This window comes from Caretta caretta, chromosome 8 (assembly GCF_965140235.1).
Source record: "Caretta caretta isolate rCarCar2 chromosome 8, rCarCar1.hap1, whole genome shotgun sequence".
NCBI classification, from domain to species: Eukaryota; Metazoa; Chordata; order Testudines; family Cheloniidae; genus Caretta; species Caretta caretta.
This window is the reverse complement of record NC_134213.1, coordinates 45,038,412-45,064,391: the sequence shown is the minus strand read 5'-3', so window position 1 is coordinate 45,064,391 and position 25,980 is coordinate 45,038,412. Positions and strand designations below refer to the sequence as shown.

Sequence of the window (25,980 nt, the reverse complement as noted above, 5' to 3'; positions counted from 1 at the left end):
CTGAGGTAAGGGACACCGGGGTCTGGGAGGGACATGGGGGCCTGAGGCAGGTGAGACATCGGCCAGAAGCAGGCGCTCCAAGGCTGGAAAGAGCTAATGCCCAGAACAGCCAGCAGGAGGTGCCACACCAGTGAGTCAAACAACCTGCTTCATTAACGTTTGCGTGTTTCCAAAGCTACATTCCTCTTCACTTGGGGAAGCTCCTGGGGAGCTAACCCGAACATTAGGAGGTTCCTAGATCACTCCTGCATTCACCAAAGCATCAAGCTCTGTGATTAAAACACCAGGAAGAAATGAAGCACACAAATCAAGGGATTTCAAGAGCTAAGCTGTGACAGCAATATTCCATTTTTGGTACTTTTTATTCCTATTAGCCCTGCGGAGCCAATGCGCTGAGGGTCTGTCTTTGTGGCAAAAAAGGGGTGTAACGTGTAGAGCTGGGGAGAGCTCAATTGCTGTGAAATCCTACTGGAGACAATTACCTGGCACAGGTCATTCTCAGCGTAGCTAGTTGTACTCAGCCTAACTCCTCCATGTGGCATTTATCTCAACTAGCTATGTCAAAGTAAGCACTACCAGTGCCTTATCTCCACTAGGATTTTACATGGAGTTAGGTTTTAGGGGCAGAGAAGACACAGGGTACATCAACACTGCAAGTTCAGGGTCCTATTTCCAGCTCAAGGAGACACACTCAGCTGCCCTCATCGAGCTAGCGTGGTAAAAATACAGAGCAGCCACTGCAGCGCAAGCAGTGGGAGCAGGTAGCCACCCTGTGGATGTACCTAGCGTCTCCGCTGGGCACACACTTGCCATCTGTGAGGATGTGACGCAGCAAGGAGGGGGGAGTGTTGACCTGGGAATGTGCCCTGGGGATGGGAGACCTGAGAGCCTGTAACCTGAGCCAGGAGGGGGAGGGGGAGGTGACACCTCTGCCCAGGAATGTGAACAGAGGCTGCAGAAGGGAACCTGCTGGGGGGGTTTAGTTTCAGTTTGGGGCTGGGTGGAGGAACGCAGGGAACCCCAGGGCTGGGGTCTAAGCTCCCTGCTCCCCCAGGACTTGACTGAGGGGTCCTGGTTGTACCCACAAGCTCTGTTTTGGACTGTGTTCCTGTTGTCCAATAAACCTTCCGTTTTACTGGCTGGCTGAGAGTTTCAATGAATCCCAGGAAGACGGGTGCAGGGCCCGGACTCCCCCACACTCCGTGACACCATCTCACCGCTCGTGCTCCACAGCTACAGTCTAGTTTTAGCCCCCGAGCTCCAGGAGAGTTAGCGTGATTCTGTCTCCTCACCCAGCTCCAAGGGTAGATACAGTGTATATCCATAGGTGCCAACTCCATGGGTGCTCCAAGGCTCAAGCACCCACTGAAAAAAATAGGGGGTGCTCAGCACCCGCAGGGCCAGATTAATCTTTTGTGGGTGCCGTGCTCTGCCCCCAGGCCCTTCCCCCACTCAGCCTCTTCCCCAAGGCCCCGCCCACCACTCTGCCCCTAGACCCCACCCAAACTGTTCACCATATCTCCGTCAGACAACCCCACTGAGGGCACTGGGCCTCCGCAGGGAACTGATGGGCTCATTCAAAGACAGTGGGGTTGCACAGATGTCCCTGAGGGGCTGGCGTGGCGCTGCCGAGCTACACTTCACCTGGGACTCTGCTGAAGGAAGGAAGGATCCCATTCAGCTCACAGCCTTTGCTACATGGGGTCTTTCTGGTCAAACATTTCCCATCATTGCTGCCTTGGGCTCAGCTCCCTCCAATGGTCGCAACAGCAAGAGCTCCAGCGGTGACAAGGCAACAGAGGCTGGAGGGTGGAGACCTGCTCTAAGCAGGGTCAGACAAGGTAGGGAGAGATTCCCGACCCACACCGACGGGGGCAGGGGAGAATTCCCCCAGTGCAGGAGCAGCACATGGCACGGGAGCCAGGAGGGCAGGGGCTAGTCAGCACAACGGATGTGGCTGGAGTGTTTCCACCCATCTTTTGCTCTAGGTGCAGTACAGAGCGCTGGACACAGAGGATGCAGCTGAGAGACACGCAAAAACAGCTTCCCCCGCTCCATCCCCAGCGCCCCACTAACGCAAGCCTCCAGCCCAACTCCTCCCCCATTCTCTCTCCCATGCAAAGGCTAGCAGAAGGGGGGCTGGGACAAGCATGGTCTCAAGGTTACAATCAAGGCTCCAGTGAGGCCAGGTGGGAAGCCCGTTTGACAGCCACGCACCCCTCCCCAAGAACGCCCTGCACCAGGGGATTAAATGGGCGATGCTTAGCTTACTGGTAGTGCAATTGTCTATGGCACTCAAGCTGAGGCACAACCAGACCTAAACATGACATGTCTGGTCTCATTTCCTCACGTCACCTTCACCCCTACAAATCCACCTTCTTAAGAGCCCTCTCCCCCGCAGCCTTCACGCCTGCTCCCACTCCTCCTGGGAGCACATAACGGATCAGAGCCAGCCTCGGACACTACATCAGTGCAATGCTACGGCTCTCACTGAAACAGAGAATTAATGCTTTCCTGGGAACTTTCCCGTGCCCACCTTGTCTGCCTTGGAAAGGTCCCAAAACAGCTACGCCGGAATAAGAGTAAACCCACACAGGGCTTACAATGAAATAACTATTCCAGTCAATGCTCAAGCGTATGCCAGCGCTTAGAAACTAATCCACAAACTTTATACAAGGACGGCTACACCCACCACTGAACCAGCAGCCAGGGCTCTGAAATGGAACCTGCCAGATGTCAGCCAGCCCAGCACTTCCTGAAGCATCTAGGTGTTCCTTCGGTCACCCATCCACCAGCTGAGAGCGCCCCCTTCCAACTACTGATCCCGACCAGCCCAGGTAGCCAGTGAGGTCTGGCAGCCTCACAGCTTCAAGTATGGCTTCAGGACACCAAGCACTACCTTATCTGACTTGTCTATGGATCGGCCTGGGGTAAAATGCTGCGTTAGCGGGAGAGGAGCTTTGCTGGTGACACAAATGGTTCTAACAGGCCTGCTGTGCTAGCCCTCTGTCCAGTGCACATGGACTAGAGCTAAGGTGCGCGTGAGCTACCATGGGGGGGTGTGCTGCAGCCAGCAATGGGGCTCCCACCCACATGGCATGCTGTAGGGGGCAGCACAGCCCGGGATGGCAGGGTGAGACAGAGAGGGATCCCAAGAGCCGCTCTGGGAGGCAGCCTGCATGGGGTTTGCACAGGAAAGTCACATTTACAGCCCGTCTGTGCTAAGTCAGCTTAGGAGGCGAGAGGGAGAAGCCAGACCCAACACTTACTTTTTCCTTGTCGCAGCCCCTTCCATCTTGCGGCCCCTCTGCTTGCTCCTGGGGACAGCACCTCACCGATCCGCATAGGGAGAAGAAGGGCCCAGGTGTTTCTAGCTAAAAGCACAGCATCTCCCTGCAGAGGAGCCAGTCTCCTTCCTGCCTGGTTTGGCGCAGAGAGTCTCTATCCGAATCACAGAGCACAGGCTGTCCCAAAGCAGCACACCTTGGAGCAGGCAGGCCAGGAGAGCAGCTGAGCACAGAGGACTCACACAGACTCCCAGATGACTGGCTGGCACGGGTTTCTCAGCACAGGCTGAGCTGTCAGCTCTGCCGGAGGTGGAGCCTCGGACAGTCATCAAACAACTACACTAGCGCCCTGTGTGCTGTGCACAGCTACCCCCCAACCGGCGTAGAGCAACAAGGATTCCATTGAAGGGAAGCAGGACCCGAGGCACCTGGAGCCCACGGCATTATGCAAGCTCCTGGGGTGGAAAGCACAGCCTCCAGCCCCACGAGTGCAGAGCTGCGAATGCTGCCACGCTGATGAGCAAGAGAGCCAGCCTGCTTTCTAAGCCCCCTGCCCACACACATCAGATGCCCAGAAAGGAGAATCTTGAGTCCCCCAGTGGGTCCCTGCTGGATCCGCCACCCTCCCAGCCTTTGTTCCCCCCTTGCCGTGCAGGATCCTGTCTGAAGACGCCATGCACCCGTGACATGTGCACACTAGGTTCTGGGGGTAAATGGACAGCATTACCCAGAGAAGCCCAGCTGATTATTACACCTGTGTCACAACTCCATGGAAACGGTCTCCAGTGGGGGGGTCACGTCTCAGCAGCACGTTGTTTCGAAGCAGGCTGCCCCCCCCTCAACACCCCATGCTGCACATTCCAGCACTCCGGGCAGGCTATTCTTGGTCTGGTCTCAGCCTGTGCTCTGGACAGGAACTGGGCCTGCAGCAGTCTGGAATTATCCGAAGGACGGCCACAAATCCTGCCGCCCACAGAGGGGGACGGTGAAAACGCACTCCGAATGGTGGAGACGCAGCGAGCAAGACAGCCAGACGTCGGCTTTGTTACACAGCTGCTTTCTCTGCATCCCCAGCCTCCCTGCTGGTGCGTCGCTGGCTGCAAACGACAGAGGCTTCTGTCCAATGCCATCACCCCTGAACAAACGCAGCTCACACTCCAAGTCAGCCGGACTGATTAGCAGGCTGTGGCGGCTGTACATTCCCATCCCGGGGCTACCACGTCCATCTCCACAAGCAGTACATGCGGAAGAGATGCAGGCCTATGTCTGCACACTCGGGTTCCCAGAGTTCGGCACCTCAGCATCAGGAGCCCGGTGAGCAGAGATGCTGGCACCTGCAGCTCCCCCAGCTCAGATGGGAGCTGTGGGTCCCAGCATCTCGGAGATCACGCTGCTTCTGTTCTGATGCCTAAATGCAGGGCAAAGGGCCTAGGCTTAGCCCCCACATTTGAAAGGTCTTGGGGAAGTGACTTGTCCTAGGTCACTGTCAGAGGGCAGAGGAGCCCCCAGCCAGGTTCCTGGCCTCCAGCCCCAAGAGCACCAAGCTGTCTCCAGGGGGAAGAGGCAGGCCGCATAGCGCTGTGCCCCTGCACTAGTGGATCCCACCAGCCTGTCACTGGGTGCAAACCCCAAGGGCCTGGACTTGGGTCACCAAAGCATAGGAAGCCACGTGGCTGACTGAGCCCAAATAGAGGCCTGGGGAGCAGGCACCCTGGGACCCTTTTAACAGGGGCTGGGCCAGGAGAGTTGCACTCGCCTGGAGCATCGTGGCCAGAAAGAAACTAACCTCCCTTCCCCCAGCACAGCTGGGCCTGAGGAGGTGGCAAGAGAGGCCCAACGCCAGCAAGGAGCCAAGCAGAGAGGTGTAACAATGCTGCTGAAGGGAGGCTGGGTGGCCGGGCTGGGGGAACCCACCCAGCAGCTGTAAGGGGCAGACACGGGTCCAAGCGGGAGGTGGGAATTCAAGGCAGCCTGGCAATAGAAGCAGTGGGAGCAGTGGATGAGTCACTGCTGCAGAGAACCCAGGGAGGGGCTACCAGGGAACCGTGCCATTCTGTGACAGGCCAAGGGCAGCGCCCAGGCTCCGAGGGGCAGCTCCAGACATGGGTCACAGCAGGCAGCTGGGCAGCCGTGGGGCTGTTGCTCAGGGAATCAGGGGAAATCACCAGGAGGGGAAGGACTTGGGGGAGGCAGCCCAGCTGCTGCAACAGGAGAAGTCTGGTCCCCCAGATCCCTCTGGGGGAGTCAGGTCAGTGGCAGGGTAGCAGTGGCCTCTGCCATCAGCAGCTGCAGGGGGACCCTTGGGGGAAGCAGAAGAAGGAGTTGAGCAGCTACTGCGGGACCGAGTTTCAATACAAACCCCAGTGCAGCTGGCCTGAGCTTTTCACAGGGGGAGGGTAGCAGCGGGGGCTGGAGGAAGAGTTGGACTCATGTCCTCAAGGCGGGGAGAGATGAGAGGAGTTGGTCATGGAGTCAGCACAGCTTGGAAGAACCTGTCTAGCAGGACAGGGTAGCCAGAGTCCCGTCTGGACAAGCCAGACATCATCATGTACGGCTGCCAGACAAGCTACTGAGCTACACATGTCCAGGATATCAGACAACCCTACTAGCCCCACAAGCCAGAAGATTTCTGCCTGCAGAGAGAGGCCCATGCTGTCTGTATAGGGGCAGCACAGGCCTGTAGGAAAAGCTCACCCTTATACCCACCATTGAACCTCTACTCAATAACCGGACTGCCATGTGTGTGACTCTGGTTCAGAGCCAGTTATACCTGTCAGAGAATCATAGAAGTGTAGGACTGGAAGGGACCTCGAGAGGTCATCTAGTCCAGTCCCTTGCACTCAAGGCAGGACTAAGTATTATCAGATTCTAGACCATTTCTGACCGGTGTTTGTCTACCCTGCTCTTAAAAATCTACCACTTTCCCACCCATCTACAAGGCTTGTTACCATGTCAAAGAAAGCTATTAGGTTGGTTTGACATGATTTGTTCTTGATAAATCCATGCTGACTGTTACTTATCTTCTTATTATCTTCTAGGTGTTTGCAAATTGATTGCTTTATCTTTCCGGGTACTGCAGTTAAGCTAAATTCCCTGGGTTGTCCTTATTTCCCTTTTTATAGATGGGCACTATATTTGCCCTCTTCTAGTCCTTGGAAATCTCTCCCGTCTTCCATGATTTTTCAAAAATAATCACTAATGGGATATCTCCTCAGTCAGCTCCTTGAGTATTCTAGGCTGCATTTCATCAGGCCCTGCTGCCTTGAAAACATCTAATTTTTCTAAGTAATTTTTAACATGTTCTTTCCCTATTTTAGCATCAGATCATACCTAATTTTCACTGACGTTCATTATGTTAATCGCTTCTAACCTTTTTGGTGAAAACTGAAACAAAAAAAGTCATTTAGCACTTCTGCCATTTCCACATTTTCTGTTATTGTCTTCCCCCCTCATTGAATAATGGGCCTACCCTGACCTTTGTCTTCCTCTTGCTTCTAATGTATTTGTAGACAAATGTCTACAAATGTCTTTATGTCTCTAGCTAGTTTAATCTTGTGTTGTGTTTAGGCTTTCTAATTTTGTTCCTACATGATTGTGTTGTTTATGTATATTCATCCTTCAAAATTTGACCTAGTTCCCACTTTTTATAAAAGACTCTCTTTTTGAGTTTCAGATCACTGGAGATCTCCTGGTTAAGCCAGGGTATTCTCTTGCCATACTTCCTATCTTTCCTACGCAGTGGGCTAGTTTGCTCTTGTGCCTTTAATAAAGTCTCTTTGAAAAACTGCCAGCTTTCTTGAGCTGTTTTTCCCCTTTGACTTGCTTCCCATGGGATCTTACCTACCAACTCCCTGAGTTTGCTAAAGTCCGCCTTCTTGAAATCCATTATCTTTATTGGCCTGTTTTCCCTCCTACCATTCCTTAGAATCATGAACTCGATCATTTCATGATCACTTTCACCCAAGGTGCCTTCCACTTCCAAATTCTCAGCCAGTTCCTCCCCGTTTGTCAAAATTAAATATAGAACAAATTGACTCCAACACATTCCAAGAACTTGTTGGATAATCTGTGCCTTGCTGTATTATTTTCCCCAAGAGATGGCTGGGTAGCTGAAGTCCCCCATCTCCACCAAATCCTGTGCTTTGGATGATTTTATTAGTTGTTTAAAAGGAGCCTCATCCACCTTCTCTTCCTGGTTAGGTGGTCTGTAGTAGACCCCCCACCATGACATCACCCTTGTTTTTTACCCCTTTTATCCTTACCCAGAGACTTTCAGAGACTGTCCTAGCAGCCTGCCCCTAAGAAAAGCACCTGCATTGTAAGACCATGGGTACCACTACAAGGGCTTGCCTTGTTATCACGCCAGCTGTGGCAGGAGCCATGTACCCCGAGGGGGTTCCCAGAGGGGGGTATACACCACAGCACTGAGAGCAGCTTACGCCCCGAGGCCGGGGGCGTCACCGTCACTGAGCCTGTAAGGAACACTGGCATTCACCATTGGCCTGCTCCCATTGCCTCTCATGGCGAAGGATCGAGCCACATGTGCAGCTATGGGAGCAGAGAAAGAAAAGGCTGGCTGTGAGAGTGACCCCACCCGCCTGCACTCCTCTGAGCAAGGAGGCCAACCTCCGCAGAGATGGGTTCTCAAGGGCAGAACAAGGAAACCTTGCCAGTCCCAGCCTGAGCTCACTCACCCTTCACACACACCAGGAGAGCGCCTTGGCCAAGGAGGCATGGAATCAGGCAGGCAGTTTGGTCAGGAGCGGTACAGAAAGAACACCGGGCTCGTGGCACCAGCTCCAGTTATTGGCCCAGCTTACGTGGTATCCTGTCTGCAATGCTGTACATGGGTGCTGGGGGAGGGGAATCCCTCTCTGACCCCCACAAGGGGCAGCTGATGCATCAAGCTGTGCATAGGAAACGGTCCACCACAGAGTGAGAACCTAGTGCCAGCACTCTCCCTGCTTCCCAGCCGGGGAGAGTGATCTGCCAACGGCCTCAGAGCGGCAGCAGCTGCTTCGGCCTTTCTAGGCGCGGGTGACAGCCAGCGGCATGGAACTGGGTGCGTGTCAGAGATCAAATCCACTAGCAAACCCCAGAGCAATGCAACCAGACAGGTGTTCCACACAGCCAGTCTTTGAGGAGCTCACCCCATCACCTCCAGAGACAGAGCTCTCCTCTCTAGGCTCAGCTCCATCATGTGTCAACCGCAGAGAGTCACAGAAAGAAGCCTGTGGTGCTAACACTGAGCCAGGTACTCTGCTTGTTTCCCTTATTCCAGTGACATTTCAACACATTGATTTTAAACATCCGTGAATCTCCTGAAACTATTTTCTTCAGTCTGGGCTTGACTCTGCTGTCAGGGAAACAGTCACAAAACACACAAAGCCTAAAGGAAATGGGCTCCGGAGTTTTGAAGCCAGGAGTGGTTGAAGTTGACATGCCAGTTGTCATGCTGGCCACGAAGGCACTGCAGACCTCTCTGTAGGCACGCACCTACTGACAGTGAAAAATGTACACCGCATGCTCCGTAAGTAACTTTCAGACTGTAACCAGGCCAGCTACCTCCCGTGTGCCTCCTCATGGCCCTGGGTCATGCTACAGGCAGCCTGCCTCAGTTTCCCCTCTTGGTCTGTTCAAATAAACTTCAATTGAGGCTTTTTCCTGGTCAAAAAATACCCCTCCTTGGAGACTGGGCTTATGAATACACAATAAACCATAAATAAAACTCAAAACACCAAAACCAAGTCCACGCATAGATCCATACAACCTAAGATGTCTCTTCCTCTTCCCAGGACTTTCTGTCTGGGGCTTCTGCAGCCTCCGCTCTGCTTGGTCAGGGTCTCTCCCAGGCCACTGTACCTAGAGAGCTTTCCTCCCTCTCCACAGGCTCTGCCTCAGCTGCCAGGAGCTTTTTCCCCTTCAGTGCAACTTCCAGCTGCTTTTACATTAGAATCCCTGATTCCCCCCAGATGGGGCTCATCCTCCTTGTCAAGGCTGGCTCAGCCTCAGGCTCTCCAGCCCTGGGGAGGCCACCCTGTTGCACAGACCTTCAGCCAATGTTTTTTAAACCAAGCTAGTCTTCAACAATGTCACATGTCATCTGTTTTTTCAGCATGCCCCTCCCTAAAGTGTGACTATTTTGAAACAGAAAAATGTTTTCTTCTCCCCCTCATTCAACTCAAAAACAGCAGAAGAGGAATTTTGCTCAAACTGTGCAGGAAAAAAAGAAGCAGCACTTTTGGCGAGAAATTGAGCATGACAATTTTCAGCCCCAAAAGGTGAATGTCTCCAAAAACGAAGCATGTAACAGCAGGGAGAATCGAACAGAGTCAAAACTCTTCTGTAACCTTAACTATAGCAAAGGCCACTGAGCACTCCCTGAAATCAGAACCATCCCTTTGCACCTCCTGACTTTGGGTGCAATAGAAATGCTCATCCTTCCTCTTACATTAGGAGATATAGCTAGACAGGCAAGTGTGGGAGCTGTGCTGGGGGGACAGGAGACAATCAACTAGGGCATGGGGAGTTGCTGTTCTCCCCTGCAACGTTTTGAGAGGCCAGGTGCAATCTGCTGCCTTTTAGAGGACCAAGGCATTTCAAAATACTAATGCTACGCAAATCAAAAGGCAGGATCTAATGCTCTGAGCTAGGGTAACTTGCCAGTGGCACATTACGTCCTGTTAAACCCAGCAGCAAGCTTTGCACACCCCATCACAGGCCTTCAGAGGCCCTCATGCTTTCCCCAAAATACCCGCACACATTCAACTAGCCAACACAGGGGTGCTGGAGCCAATGCCCATGCCCCATTCACAAGCAGAGAGGTCTGAGGAACTTGAAGATGCACTCGCACCAGGAACTTGAAGCCCAGACAGAACGATGTTACCAATATTGCTTCCTCGGCAAAACCTTACAGCGTCTGACCCCAAGCCTATTCAGAGGGTGAGGGAGGGACTCTGCAGCAGGGACAGCGCTGACGGTTGCTGTAAGGAGGGAGGCAGGAGGAGGGTCCCTGTGAGTGGCAGTGGGCCACTGGGATCAGGAAGATGCAGCTGGCAGTTCTTGGAGGGCAGGTGGAGGAGTCCCGGGAGCTGAGTGAGGTGGAGCAGGGCTCTGAGGTGGTGCAGCAATGAGGGAGGGAGACAGGGTGCTGTGAACCACATGCTGCCCTAGCTGGCTGAGAAGAGAACCCACAGGTGGGTCCCAGGAGCAAAGGGCCCGCTTCTCTGCCTGCACACCATGCATCAATGAGCTCAGCTCCTGAGCTTCGGGGGCCAGCTGTGGGGAAGTCTGAGAGCGGTCACAGTGGCACTATGTTGGGGCACTTGGTTACAACCCAGCAATCCCCTCCTGCCCAGCCACTGAGACCAAGCCCCGTCCCCACACCTTTGCAGGCTGCAGCCCAGTGGAGTGACATGGTGATCCCGCAGCGTGGGCTCGCACCGATAGGGGAGCAGGGAGATTGTGCTACAGCCAGCATAGCACCAGCCCCGCCGAGGACAGAGCGGGAATCCAAGGAGATACGGCTCAGCAGCTGCGGCACAAACTAGCCCCCTGCAGGGCAGGAGGCCTCAGAGGTGCAAAAAGGGACTTTGCCCTTATCCCAGCCTGCAGGGCAGCAGCAGAGGGCCCAGTTTGTGCAGCCCCAGCACAGAGCACATCCCTGATAGTAAGAGCTGACACAGGGACTCGGGCCTCCCAACACAGCTGCCTAGGAAAGGGCCCAACGTGCAGAAAGGCTGGCTGGCTCTGCCTGCAGGGACCACAGCAGCATGGCATCCCCAGATCACACCCCCACTGGGAGCCAATAGTCCTTCTGTGGCTTCCTCCAGCACATCAGCCCTCTCCCGTCTGCTGCAATGCCAGTCTGCTCCGGTCACCTCCGGCCTTGGCCCCAATTGCCGCCCGCCAGCCCCTCCGCTGGCTCCCTCTGGCCCTCCTTAAACTATGGCCCATCGCAGCCCCATCCTCATCTCTGGACCCTGGGCCTCACTGCCCTGCTCCCCCACCAGTGATGCCAGCCTCTTGGTCGCCATCCCACCTTGGGCCACCCTTCCTGCCCCTGCTGAACCCTCTCTCCAGCTCCTGGAGGGCAGTGCCCCCACCCCTGTTAATAGAGAGGGAGAGTAGGGGGAAGCAGACACCTGCAAACTAGACATCATCCTGACAGTGCACCCCCATACTGCCCCTCTGCCCCCATCGCACTGACTGTCCCCCAGTCCAGATCACCCTGCCCCCCATTGCACTGACTGCCCCCCTATCCAGATCACTTTGCCCCCCATCACACTGACTGCCCCCCAGTCCGAATCAGCCCGAGCCCATAGCTCACCTGCGGCCCGGAGTCCACATCTCGGCTAGATCCAGCCCAGGCGCTTCCCGGGAGCAGCAGCAGCAGCAGCCGGGGCCACGCGAGGCAGGAGCCCAGGCTGTGCCGGCCCCGGCTGGGCTCCTCATGGGCTGCTCCGGGAGCCGGGCTCCGCTCGCGCGTCGGCTGGGAAGGCGGCTCCGCAGCCGGCGCCCTCGGCTCGGCCCAGCATCCTCCAGCCCGGCATCCTCCAGCATCCGCCCGGCATCCTCCAGCCGGCATCCCCTCCTCACCCCTCCCCCGGCAGCTCTCACCCGTTCCCCCGCCCCCCCAGCATCCCGCATCCCCCCGCCCCGGCCCAGCATCCCCCCTCCCCCTGCCTCCTACTCCCCAGGGTCCCTCTGCCCCCTCCTCCCCATCCCGCATCCCCCGGCTCCAGCCCAGCATCCCCCCTCCCCCTGCCTCCTACTCCCCAGGGTCCCTCTGCCCCCTCCTCCCCATCCCGCATCCCCCGGCTCTGGCCCAGCATCCCCTCCCCACCGCATCCCTCTTCCCCCCTCTTCCCCCCAGCATCCCTCCTCCCCGCCGCCTAGCCCAGCATCCCCCACTCCCACGGTCCCCAGAATCTTCTCCAACGCCTCTCCCTGCACACCCCCCCCCAGCATCCCCTTCCCCCACCCCTCTCCCCTGCACCCAGGCATCCCACATCCCCACTTCCCCTGGCCTCCCCAGCATCCTGCATCCTCCTGGCATCACCAACCCCTACCCCACCCAGGAGCCTGCCCGCATGCCCCTTCCCCCACCCCCGGCATCCTGCATCCCCCCACTCCCTTCTCCCACCCTGTTCCAGCATCCCCCATCCCTTTCCCTCCCCCATCATCCCCCATCATCCTGTCCCTACTGTCTTCCCCTACCATCCCCCTCAGCATCCCCCACCACATCTTCATTTCTCTTACCATCCCCACCCAGCATCCCACCCTACCAGTCCCCCAGAACATCCTGGCCCCCGCAACCCCCTTCCCCATATGTCTTCCACCCCTCACAGCAACCCCTTCCATCCCCTGCCCAGCATACCTCCCCCTACCATCCTCTGCCCCCATCCCACCAGGCCCTCACTTCCCAGGCACACTGAGCCATGCATGGCCCAGGCCAGACCCCATTATAGGCGCCTGCTCTGCGGCTCACGGAAGACACCACTCCCCTGGTCTTACAGCTTGGAAGGGATGGCAAGGGACAGCTCAGGGAAATGCCCAGCTTTCTGGCACCAGGTGCCTTGGGGGCATGGGAAGCTGCCTAGGCTCCTGCGGGGTCTGCACTGTGATGAGTCCCATGCAGCCCAGCCAAGGGCAGTGCTGAGCCTGCAGGATCCGCAGTTCTGCTAGTAACCCAGCCATCCCTGCCAGCTCCTGGCTATAGAACGGGGGTCCTTGCTCAGGGATGCTGAGGATGCCCTGTGTGAGGAGGCCTCATCCTCTCACATCACTTTCCCTTGTACAAGATGCTCCCAGAAGGCTGTGCAACGGGAAGGGCAGAGGTTTGGGGACTCACCATCCCTATCCTCTCCTGTGAAACCTAGGGAAGCCAAATTCTGTAATCTCCAGGCTTTTCCACCCCTGGCCAGAAAGGGGAGAGGATCTGCAGCAGTATGAACCGGGGTGACATCCGGAGTGGCCTGCTATTCCCCCAGCCCACAGAGGGTGGTGTGGAGTCAGGGCCTTTGCTCGCAGGCCATCCCAGTGGAAACTCTCCTCCAGGAGCAGGACAAGCAGCAGTGATGGCATTCCCACCCTGCGTGTTAGTGATCTCTCTCTCTCTCTCTCTCTCTCTCTCTCCTTCTCTCTGATATTTCTGGGGCCTTTGGGCTCTACCATCTACTGGACTGAAATCCAAGCCCCCAGCCTCCAAAGCACTGTATTAGCCAGAGTGGCAAAGCAGACAGTTAAACAACATTTTCAGATGTGGTCTCCGGTTTTGGAGTGCCCAGTGCAAGATCCCCGAGGGCTGCTTTCCAGCAGTGCTGACCACCCCTCTTCTGTCCCGCACAGAATCACACACACCAGATGCCTCTGTTGCGAGCATTGGCCTTCCAGCTGAATTGCACGGATGCGACTGAGGGTCTGGCCATGCTCCCTGCCATCCAGGGCTGCCCTGGGAGAGAGCGCCACCGCATGGAGAGAGCACTCTTCCCTTCACTATGAGAGGGGAGGCTAGCTGAAACACAAGGGATGCGATTGTGTTTTGTTAGCGCTGGATTAAATGCAGCATCCTAACACAGTTTGAATGTGGCCAAATGCCAAGGGAATTGTACATTGTTATAGGGGCCAAAGACATTTCAGACCAACCCAGCATTTAAACAACAGGGACACAGCATAGGAAGCTATAAATCTCTGACCACATGCTAGTACAGTGCTATGCGACCACAATTTCAGCATGGGGCTCCCTAGCATGAGGTCTGCCCCACAGTGACATGACAGTCCCCACTCAGAACACACATCCATCAATCCAGTACTCTCCCCTACCCCAAAAGGCCCATCTGTCCTTCCAGCATCAGCCCCTTGGGGAAGTTCCCAGGCTGGGAGCCAGCAGAGGAGGTGCGTACAGATGCGACATCCCCCCGGGGGCAATAGGCAGATGATCGTGCAGCAACAGACGCAGCTGGGGACTGAGTCCTATGCCTGTGATGGGTCTGCAAAGCAGCCTGCAGGGTTATGGTGCTGTAGCCACATTGACATTAACTGCTGTGTAAGTGAGCTGATGTTTTGCTCTAGGAGCATGACCTCAGCATCCGAGGCTGGTTAGAGTCTAGCACTGGTCAAGAAATGCCAAACCTTTTCCACGGGAAATTCATGTTCATCTACATTTCCAATGAAAACTGATCTTTTTTTCCAATGAAAAAAAGGAAATAAAAAAGGAAAAATTGGGGGGTTTGAAAATGATTTTCTTACAATTTGGGAAAAAAATTCAATAAAAACTTAATATAATAAAAATGAAATTTTATTGCATAAAAGGATGAATTTTCAAAGAAAAGCCAATGTACATTGCAGTTACATTTTGACAGAAAAATGTCAGCCAACTCCCACAGCGTCTGAGGGAGACCCTTGTAATAATAACATCCCGTCGCTCGTTTCAGCTGTAGATCTCCAAGCACTTCCCAGAGCAGGGGAGTACCATTAACTCCATTTTACAGATAGTGGCTGGCCCAGGGCCACGCAGCAGGCCAGTGACAGAGCAGGGACTAGCATCGAGATAACACCTAAGGCTAGCGTAAGCAGAGTCAGAATGAGCTCTACCCTGACATCTGGTGGTGAGCTGTGGAAAAGGACTTCAGGGGCTGATCTCGTTTGCATGGGCACACCCACACTGCCTAGACTGCTTGCCCAAATGGTCACTTTGGCTGCTGTGGGATCCCCAGTTTCTCTGTTATTGGGGCAGGAGTAGTAAAGGGTTGTTATCCTGGTTATGTGAATCAAGGACAGTAGAACTGTACTTGGCATTTTATAACAGAGGGACTCACCCTCAACGAAGTAGCACTTGCTAGGCAAGGGACATGGGTTCCAAACCGCCAGAGAATTGAAAGAGGTTGGGAACAAGGATGTGTACCTGGTAGTCCTCTCCTTCTGAAAACCCTAAACACTATTTTAACCCCCTTTTTTCCTTTCTCTCTCCCTACAGCGTAATAACTAGAGCTAATTTTGGCTCTATTAGGAGTCTTGTTATATGCTACAGAGCTGAAATTGCTGATACCTAGGTCTAAGCATTAGATTTACTTTGGGCGAGTGGTGCACTAGCACTGATAGTTCCCTATACTACCAGCTAAAATTCACTGAGAGCTGAACTCACTAAAGAGCTGAAGTTGCTGGGGCGGGGGTTGAAAATAAGTTGGTGACTGGATGGCTGGCGAGCGGAGTGGATAGCTGGGCAGCTGGTGGAGAGGCGCGACTGGTGGTGAAGACTACAGCAGAACCCCATGGAGAGGTATGGCACTTGGCCGTTGACCCAAGAGCAGTGGAGCATGTAGGATGCCCCCCATACCTTCCTCCACTTCGACCCAGGCTGAGAGGTAAACTCTGCAAATGAACTTCTGAATTCTGGGGGGGCTGCACTGACCAAGGACAGGAACTGGGGTGGGGGGGGATTGGGTTGCTGGACTTAAGATCCTGAGGGGAAAAGGACACTGCCAAACTTACTTGGGGTGGGTCTTTTGCTCATGGTTGGTGTTATGAATCCTGTTTGTGGTGTTTCCCCAACATAATGCTGCATTGTTTCCCTCCTTTATTAAAGGGCTTTTGCTACACTCAGACTCTGTGCTTGCAAGAGGGGAAGTATTGCCTCTTAGAGGCGCTCAGTGGGGTGGTATGTAATTGTCCCAGGTCAGTGGGTGGGGGCTCGAGCCGGTTTTGCATTGTGTTATTGAAACAGAACCCCTAGATACTGAACGCAGCCCTTTTAGCTGCCAACTCTGACGGGCAGAAGGGTTACACTAGATTGCAGCACGTCTGACATCCCTGGCCAGGGAGAGTTCTCCAGATAACCCAGGGCCCAGGAAAACCCTGCTCCACCCACCCACAGAGCTGCACCCCTCCCCTTCTGCCTTTTCCCTTGCACCCAACGCAGATGCTACTGTGGAGGGAACAGGACCAAGTGGCACCCGTGTCCCCCGAGTGAGGGAAGCATTCCCACCAGCGCTCCCTGCACAGGGAAATGAAGAGTGAGGAAGAAGATGCCTGCTCTATAATGCCTCCACTATTGAGGGCACCTGCCCTCAGCTCAGCCGCTCCATCTCCCTTCTGGGCCCTTCAGTGCCACTGCCCATGTAGCTATGGCAACAAGGGACCCATGTCCCTCTGCTACCTGCCAGAAGGTGGCGCCCGGTCCTAGCAGACACAGACCCGGCCTCAGTGACCCATGCATGTGTACCTGAGCTCCGGGCACCCATTATGGCAACTCAGCTGCCCTAGGAATGAAGCCTCATGCCCCCAGCTAATCTGTCTAGCTACACAGAGATCCCCCCAGTGCTGCACTGCCTCCCGAGCTAGGGTAATCACAGCCCCCATGGACTTGGCGCTAGCTCCCGGGCATCAGCTCTCCCTGCATGAGCATGACCTCCCCCAAATACTACCTCCCACCAGAACGATGCCACTAGCGGCCAGTGGGAGAGTCTGGCGCATGTGGGACACAGAGCAGTGGACTGTGGAAGTCACGGACACAAGAGAGAAGAGACCACAGGCCTCAATGCATACAGAACTGAATGCAACAGTCAGCTCTGAGACTTAGTTCTCCACACACTGCACCACAAATACACACACACACAAACCCATGAAACGAATCTACCTATTTCTGCTAGAGGTGGGGACGGCAGAGAAAGAGATTGTTGTTGTTATTTCTGGTTTATAAGGCTTGAGCGGTGTCCAGTACTATGTGGGGGTGGGGGGGATCGTGGCAGACAGACAGAGGGATAGACAGACATTTAATCCACAAGCACTGGCCAGTGAATGCAGTCAGGGGCCTGGGCAGGCATACAGGGCCAAAGCAGGAACTGCCCAGGAGGTACCTGTAACAATAATGTGGTTTTATGGCTGTAACGTTAAACCAAACAGTTATTTACCCTTCTAACTCCCACCCATGGGACTGCTGGTCTCAAAGTCCTGCACTGAACACATTCCCCTGTGGGCTGAGCAGCAGGGTCAACAAGAGAAGTTTAATATTAACCACTGCAGCCAGCTCCTGCACAAGTGTCCAAGGAGCTGTGTAATTTGGCTGGGGTATTCGTTCAAATGTCAGGCAAGAGGGAGCTGCTAGCTTGAGAAGCACAGCCCAGTGGTTAGGCCACGAGCCTGGGACATTGGAGTGCTGGGTTCAAGTCTCTGCTCTGCCATAGACTCTCTGGGTGACCTTGGGCAAGTCAATTAGCCTGTCTGTGCCTCAGTTTCCCCTCTGTACAATGGGGCTAATAGCACTGTCCTCCCTCTGAGAGGGGTTGTGTTGAGGATAAACACAGATACTATTCAGACACTACAGTGATGCAGGCCAGATAAATACCTAAAACAGAGCAGCAGTCTCAGGTTCAGTCCTGCAGATAGACTCCCCTGTCACTGGTCAGCGATGTGAAGGCACATCCTGGTGCTCAGGCTGAGATGCCTTAGCCCAGGGAGCTGTAACCCACATTAACCTGGTCTGTGCCCCCCTCTAGTGGCTAGACAACACAAAGCAGTGAGGTCACTACAGCCTCAGTGCTACCAGACCCGCTCCTATATCTGGGAGGAGTGGTAGATACACTGGCGGGTCGGGATAGGATACAGAGGGACCTAGAAAAATTAGAGGATTGGGCCAAAAGAAATGTGATGAGGTTCAACAAGGACAAGTGCAGAGTACTGCACTTAGGAAGGAAGAATCCCATGCACCCCTACAGACTAGGGACCGAATGGCTCAGCAGCAGTTCTGCAGAAAAGGACCTAGGGGTTACAGTGGACGAGAAGCTGGATATGAGTCAACAGTGTGCCCTTGTTGCCAAGAAGGCCAATGGCATTTTGGGATGTATAAGTAGGGGCACTGCCTGCAGATCGAGGGACGTGATCGTTCCCCTCTATTCGGCATTGGTGAGGCCTCATCTGGAGTATTGCGTCCAGTTTTGGGCCCCACACTACAAGAAGGGTGCGGAAAAATTGGAAAGAGTCCAGCGGAGGGCAACAAAAATGATCAGGGGGCTGGAGCACGTCTTATGAGGAGAGGCTGAGGGAACTGGGATTATTTAGTCTGCAGAAGAGAAGAGTGAGGGAGGATTTGATAGCTGCTTTCAACTACCTGAAAGGGGGTTCCAAAGAGGATGGATCTAGGCTGTTCTCAGTGGTAGCTGATGACAGAACAAGGAGTAATGGTCTCAAGTTGCAGTGGGGGTGGTTTAGGTTGGATATTAGGAAAAACTTTTTCACTAGGAGGGTGGTGAAGCACTGGGTTACCTAGGGAGGTGGTGGAATCTCCTTCCTTAGAAGTTTTTAAGGTCAGGCTTGACAAAGCCCTGGCTGGGATGATTTAGTTGGGGATTGGTCCTGCTTTGAGCAGGGGGTTGGACTAGATGACCTCCTGAGGTCCCTTCCAACCCTGATATTCTATGATTCTATGATCTCCTGCAGCAACAGCAGCTTCTATTTGGAGACCCACAGCTGCTGCCATTCCAGCAAGGGAGGGGAGCAGAGCCCCCCTTGTCCCATCGATCAGGCCAGAGGGCAGCACCCAAACCCTGTGTGGATTGCCAGGACCATTTGCACAGAGGATCCCTGGAGTCTTCCTTTGCTGCTGCCAGGGAGGGCCCTGTTAAAGGGGCATTTCCCCATCCTGGGGCTGGTGGCAGGGCAACCTGCATCCTGACCCCCGCACCCCATCCCCAGCTCACAACCCTGCAGGGCACCCTCTGCGGAAGGGGAGAGGGTAGGGAGATGCACTGCCCGCAGGGCGATTTCCTGTGGGATGGGGAGAGTGGTGCCATGGAGGTAGGTGACAAGAGGGATGGGGGAAGGATCCCATGTGGAAGGCCTCTTCCCCTGAAGGAGGCAAGAGTTACACCCTCTATGCGCTGTCCACCCTTTGCACAGCTAGGCTGGCTCACCTCACTGGTGCACCAGCATGAATTCAGTGCAAGGCTGTCTCCTGCTGTGGGCTTGCTCTGAGTTCACACACCTGGAGCACTGCAAACAGCACTGAACCAAGCAGGAGGCATAGAACCGCACAGCCCCTGCTTTTTTACTACAGACCCTTGTGCCACTCACTGAGTACTGTCCTGCCTGCACCCTGGATGAGGCTGGCACCTGTGGAAACAATGGCATGAGATCCTCCAACTGGGCACTGGATCCTAATGCCCATAAGAAAGTGCAGAGTGAAGGTTGCGAGTGCCACCTTAACTGCAGCATTTCCTGGCTTGGCAGGCTTCCCCCCCACTCCCCGGATGTTCCTAACAGAGTCTTTTTTAAACATACTTTGCTTGCTTTTGCTTAAAAAACATTGACAGAGAAAGGAACGACATGTGCCATGACCTGCACTGGAGCAGAATTCACCCAATGCAGACAGGCAACACCACACAAGGCCTGTGCACCTCCGGCATCCTGCTTCAGCCCATAGGACACTCACGGCCTTCAATGGGAGTTGGATCAGGTCTATAGTCCCTAGTGAGGACTGTGCCCAGGCCAGGATTCCAGCCTCAGTTTCACTTTTTGCAGGAGTCCTGTTGGAAAGGGATTGGTTAGAATTGTTTTCATCATTATAAAAGCAGATTCCGTTCCCCTGCCACTCCCCACACTCTCCCTTAAGTCAAAAGTGGGTCGAACTCTAAAAACCAGTCCCTAGGGGTTGAGCCCTAGCATGGGAAATTACACCTTGAATGGTGAATTACTTGGAAAGCACAAATGTGGGGAACAGGCATTTATCACTAGAACTGCTCTGCAGTTCTAACTGTGGCTGGCATGGTCTTCTTTTTATACCTAGTCACCTCCAGTGGTTGATTAAAACTCCTGGAGCCTTTCTTCACTGAGCGACTGAACTTTGGAGTCCACAGACAAGGGCCAAACTTTCCTTTCAGTTACTCCTGATTTCTACCATTAGGAGAGCACAATTTCCACAGCTCCTCCCACCCCCACTCCTCAGCCAACAGATTGGAGCAGGAACTGAGGTTATTTCAGGAAAATCTGGGCTGGATCTCCTCAGCAAGATATCTGAACTGGGCTTTAAAGTTAAACCTTCCCTGGATTAAAGGAGTACATCTTTGTTGTGTCTTCAGTGTTCCCAAGGAAAGGGCTAGGACAGAAGACACTTAAAAGCAGCAATCTCATTGCCAGACACAAATAGTTTAGTTTGGTTTCCCCACTCCCTCAGGAACAGCTTCCTCCCCCACGTAGGTCAAGAGGTCAAGCCTCGTCTCATTGAGGGTAGCCAGCCCTAGCTGCTTCTGAGGTCAGGGAGGGAATAACCTGCCCCTATCATCTAGTGGTTGGTTTATAGCCTGCACGGGAGGGTCTATGGCCCTGATGGTTTTGTCTCCTGGTCAGTGTAGCTGTGGATGTTCTCACTAGCCATATAAAAGTCTAAATCTATTTTGAATATTCCTAAGCGCTTGGTCTCAATGAGATCTAGTGGCAATGAGTTCCATAGACAATGCTTGGTGTAAAATGTATTTCCTTGTATCAATTTCAATTTGTTGCCTTTCAATTTCTTTGACTTTCCCCTTGTTCCTGGATTGTGAGTGTGGGTGATCAGGAGCATGTCATTTGCCTTCTCTGAGTTGCTCTGCACACCTCTAGTGTCTCCTCTGGAACCTGCATGGGGCCAGCCTTTTCAGTCTCTCCACAGGAAAGTCATTCCAGGCCTCTGTCCATTTTTGCCAGCTGCCTATGAACCCCTCTATTTCTGCTCTCTTCTTTTGGACAACAGGAGCTGAGTACTGTACTGCACTCGTGTCCAGGAGAGTGCGTCCCGTTGGTTTCTATAATGGCATTGTTCTCATCTCAGTCTTATTCTCCATCCCATTCATTCTGTGTTCATCCTGTTCTCCCTCCCAGCTGGGACACAGTCCAGCCCCAGATTGTACTGCTGCACCACATCCAAGAGAAGGCTGCGGAGGGACCTGATAACAGTCTTCAGACATGTTATAAAAGACAGTGATCAGCTGCTCTCCACGTCCACTGAAGGGAGGACAAGAAGTGATGGGCTTTATCTGCAGCCAGGGAGATTCAGGCTAGATAACAGGAAAAACCTCCTGACTTTAAGGATGTGTCATGGGGTGCTCCACTCACTGCTGGTCTGGTGCCTCCTCCTGGTCGCTCTGGGGATTAGCTCTCGAGGCAGAAGCCCCCCCTGCGGTTTGGACATCATCACTCTGACTCAGGTCTGCGGCTCCTCTCACTCCAGGACCCTCAGCATCCTCTTCGTGATTTAGCCCTCTTGCTAGGTCACTCAGCGTTCCCCCTTCCAGGTTTCAGACCATCAGCAGTCCTAGGCAGTCAGCCCATTCACTGTCCCAGTGTCACTCCCTCAGTGGCTGGCCTGCCTCCAGGTTCTGGTCCTGGGACCCTCAGCTCAGCAGTTCTGGGCTCTACCCTCTCTGCTCCTTCCCTGGACTGCTTCCTCCCACACCTGGTTCCCCTTCTTTCTGGGAGTACCAGCTCCAAGAATCCTCCTCCCAGCGAGGGACTGCCCTTTCTCTGCAGCCCGCTACCTGGCTTTATACGCCCTGCCTGTCCCTACACACCTGAGCCTGTTCTCTAAGTAGCTGTCTCCAGCCAAAAGCTCCCCTGTTTACAGCCTAATTAGCTGCTGGCCCCATCTAGCCCAATTCCATTCTTGGAGAGCCAGTGTGGGGATTTCACCCATCACAGGATGGTTAAGATCTGGACTAGGCTCAAAAGGAGATTGTGGAATCCCCATCATGGGAGGTTTTTAAGAACTAACAGCTGCCAGAGATGGTCTACGGCTAGGTTTACTCAGCCCTGCCTCAGCACAGGGGGCTGGACTTGATGACCTCTCGAGGTCCCTTCCATTTCTATGATTCTACAATACACCCAGCTAATCCCAGGTCCAATCCTGCTCCTGTTGGTGTCACAGGAGAAACCCCCATTGAGTTATCTGGGAGCAGGGGCAGGCCCCGTGTATTTAGACACTGGGAGTGGCTGCTGCATTGAGAATCTGACAGGGGGACCTGTCTGGCCTCTGCCATCATGACCCAAGTGTATAAACTATCAGGCATTGCTCAACAACATGTGTAGCTCACCAGCCCCACTCCACAGCCAGGGTGAAGAATGCCACTGCAAGAGTCTTTATCCAAAGCTGACGTAACAGCCGTGGAGACTCAACAATTACCCTTGCTGCGGAAGCAAGTCAGTCTGCACCCAGGGATTACCCCTTGGGATTAGCAACTAGTCCTGCCGTGGTCCTGCCTTTACATACTTTCTAGCAGGCGCTAAAGGCTAGCTCACAGCAGGCTTGTAGGTAGTTACACAGCATGGGAAGGGAGCGGGGTGCAAGGCAAGTACAGCAGTAGGATCTCACGGCCGAGGCTGGTTCTGCAATTGTAGCTGTAAAGACACATTTTCTGGGAAGGGAAGGCAGAGCCAAAAGGGTTGCAAGACATTTCCTGGGCTTGCCCTGGGAAGCCATCTCCTCCAGTGCGCAGCACCCCTGCTCAGTGGGCAGGAGAGCTCCCGGGGAACAGTGGAGGGTGGCTGGCCCATTCTACCCTGCCCTTTGCTCAGCAGCTCTGCTCCTCGCAGCATTCCAGGGCAGCGCTGTTACACCAGTGTCCGAGACAGGCCAGCATTTCTAAACTCAACAGTCCAAAGTCCAGCTCCTCAGTCCGCGTGCAGACCCCTGGCTTAGTGGCCTAACTCCCATGGGGCTGCCAGTGACAGCAGCAGAAAGTGCTGCACTCAGCATTTCTGGAATCCCATCCGCATGGTCGGGTGCCCAAATACCCATGAGCTGAGCTTTAGGCACCTGCATCTGGCAGTGCTGGCCTCGTTTTGCACTCCTGTCAGCCCTTCAGCCCCATACAGCTCGGGGAGAGCAAACAGGACCCCTCACAGGGCCTGCACCAGTGACAGAATTGTTAACTCAGGCCACCTACGTGACCCCATTGTCGTCAACTCCTGCCCCCAGTTACACAGCTACACCCCCCCTGGAGGCAAGGGGTTGCCCCTGTGTGCCTGGCAGCCGCCCGTGAACTTAGATTGCAAATTCTTTGCCCCGATGCACAAGCTGCTGATGGCAAGAAAACAGAGGATGGGAACTGGGCAGTAGCTGGGTCACAGTTTGCTCTAAACAAATGGTGACAACAGCTGCATCGGAACTTCTCACCCTACAACCAGGAAATGGGGCAGCAGAGTTGCCAACCCGAAACATTCAATAAATCATGAGCCAGGCTCAAAAGTATTGTGAGACTGGCTTAGAAAATCATGAGATTTGAAAGTAAATCTTTCTGTATTGGCCCTCTTGACATCTGAGCCTCTGGCATTACATTTTCAAGCTTCTCTCTGCAACCAGCAGGGCCAGCAACTTTTTTGAAAAACAAAAGCCAAGATTCACTCGCGTGGCTGTGGGCTTTCAGACAAACACCAACTATTGTGTGAAACTTGTAATCAGATTCACAAGTCAGTAACATAGAGCATCCCATCTAAATATGTTCCAATTAATATACATTAAAAAAAAGACACACAGTGAAGGTTTTACAATTAGGATCCAGATTTGATTGTTAGAAGTTGTATTGGGTAAAAAAGCCACATTGCAGCCATTCAGCAGGCAGATTTGAGCTCACTTTAAAAGCCATCAATGCCATAAAGATGCTCCCCCCTGCCCCACTCCCAAAGCGTCACTTCCCAGTGAACCAGCCACAGGCTCTGATCCTTCAAATGCCTTATGCATGTGAGTAACTTTACACAGGTGAGCAATCCAACTGGAACAGGACTGTGCCCACTGACTTCAAATGGGACCCACTCAGTGCTTGCAGGATCAGGGCCTGGGCATCCGGATCTGCTCCCACTGAAGTCAGTAGGGCCCAGATCCTCCTGGGAATTACACACTCCAATGCTTTTGAGGATCTGAGCCTGGGTGTTTTACCACTGGTTTCCACTGAAGCAGGACTGGACCTGACATGTAAATATACCATGTAACTGGCTGCAGTCTGGTTAAAGAAACAGAAATTTGAATCCTAATGAATAATGTTCTTGTCTTTTCATCGATTCCAAGGCCAGAAGGGACCATTGCGATCAACTAGTCTGAGCTCCTGGGTAACAGTCTGTTGAAAACCCTCTTTCCTCCTGGCTAGCCCCGCATGGGCCATAGGGAAGCTTATGACCTGTAGATATCAAAGGGGGCTTTGTTTTTTCCTGAGTGGCCGGTGGGCATGACTGGCAGGTCATGTGGACGTCTAACTGGGGAGATTGGACTGTGCATGCCCTGCCCAATTGGAAGCTTGTGATGGGAGATATTAGAACTGGCCTTGATTTTACAAATGGGTCAGTGGTGGCCAATGGTGGGAGGGACGAATCATGTGGATCCTTATCTGGAAGGCAGCGTGTTTTCTTTGTAAAAAGAAAAGGAGTACATGTGGCACCTTAGAGACTAACCAATTTATTTGAGCATGAGCTTTCGTGAGCTACAGCTCACTTCATCAGATGTTTCGTGAGCTGTAGCTCACGAAAGCTCATGCTCAAATAAATTGGTTAGTCTCTAAGGTGCCACAAGTACTCCTTTTCTTTTTGCGAATACAGACTAACACGGCTGTTCCTCTGAAACCTGTTTTCTTTGTGCAACTCACCCATCCTGGACAAGAGTTTCCTTTGCAATGGCAGAGATGATGGACAAATCACCGTTACTGGGGATTCCTTCTTGCCGTTCCTACTGTTCACAGCATTCGACCTTGTCACAAGCACGAGGAGCCAAGAATGACGACTCTTCTATGGCATGGAGGAGAAAATGGAGCTTTGGACAATCTACTCTGGTCCTTCAATTTTTAAGACGAGAGGCAGAGAAGACCGTCCAGCCACAAAATAGAAATTCTTAACAGCATGCTTTGCCTCAAATCACAGCAAAAGTAATTGGGAGGAATACGAGTTCCTAATCTAGAGGGATCCTGATCTCAGTTACACCCACCTACCACTGGAGGGACACTGGTGACCTCAGTGGAGTGACTCCAGATTTACCCCAGCATCACTGAGGACAGAATCTGGCCCTGGTTGCCGACTGTCAGATGCTTGCCCCTCTCCTGAGCGGTTTTCCAACTCACTTTGCAAGAACGGGCAAGTGATGGGTGTGCTGCACTTGAAAGGGGGAGGGTTTTGCTAGTGTAAAGCTACACACCCACCCCAATGAGCTTTGCATAAGCCCAAATCCTGCCAGGACCTGAATCCCGACTGGCCTCCGGGGGCTGGTTTTCAGCCAGAGGAATCAAGTCCCAGAGGCCTTCAGTGAGACTGAGAGTAATAACACTCCTACCATAGCACTGATCTCACAGCCCTTCCATGGGAGGCTCTCTCTACAGACACGGGATGTGTAGGCCCCTGCCAGGGAGGGAGACCTTATTAAACCCACTTTGCAGACAGATCAACTGAGGCCTGGGGGAGCTGAGCTGCTGGCCGGGTCTCTCTTCCTCCACAGGGCACAGACCACCTCCAGGGGAAGGGCCCCTCCCCGTTGTAAGGAGGCAGAGCCTGGGTCCTGCTGTGCAGGGCAGCCCCAGCCCAGGTGCAGGGCAGGCAGCAGGCTCCTGTGCGCTCTTACAGGTCCCCGAACGCCTGCTCCCGGGCCCGGGCCGGGCCGGGCCGAGCCGAGGAGCCCGCGGCTGGCAGGGCAGCGCTGTCCCGCTTGCTGGGCCGGGGGAGGCAGGGGCGGGGGTGCTGCGGAGCCGGGGAG

General features: G+C 53.9%; 1 protein-coding gene and 1 long non-coding RNA gene across 4 annotated transcripts in view; both read right to left on the bottom strand.

Annotated features, from left to right (window-relative positions):
* Positions 1-11,872, bottom strand: part of PDE4DIP (phosphodiesterase 4D interacting protein) — a 152,576-nt gene extending 140,704 nt beyond the window's left edge. Inside the window, exon 1 of one of the 2 annotated variants that reach the window (XM_048861884.2) lies at positions 11,617-11,872. In XM_048861884.2, coding sequence (XP_048717841.2) covers positions 11,617-11,849 — 233 coding nt within the window. In that variant the 5' untranslated portion in view covers positions 11,850-11,872. Of the gene's footprint in view, positions 1-3,269; positions 3,444-11,616 lie in introns of those variants that run through there. The other variant, XM_048861887.2, reaches the window with a different exon arrangement.
* A 2,698-nt stretch (positions 11,873-14,570) lies between these two features.
* Positions 14,571-25,917, bottom strand: LOC142072989 (uncharacterized). 2 transcript variants are annotated; one of them, XR_012669632.1, is made up of 3 exons: positions 25,564-25,917; positions 24,887-25,025; positions 14,571-19,807 (listed from the first exon to the last, which is right to left on the bottom strand). It is a non-coding gene; the product is annotated as an uncharacterized LOC142072989 (long non-coding RNA). The 2 variants fall into 2 exon arrangements; XR_012669631.1 differs by having other exon boundaries at positions 24,887-25,917.
* Positions 25,918-25,980: the final 63 nt, after the last annotated feature.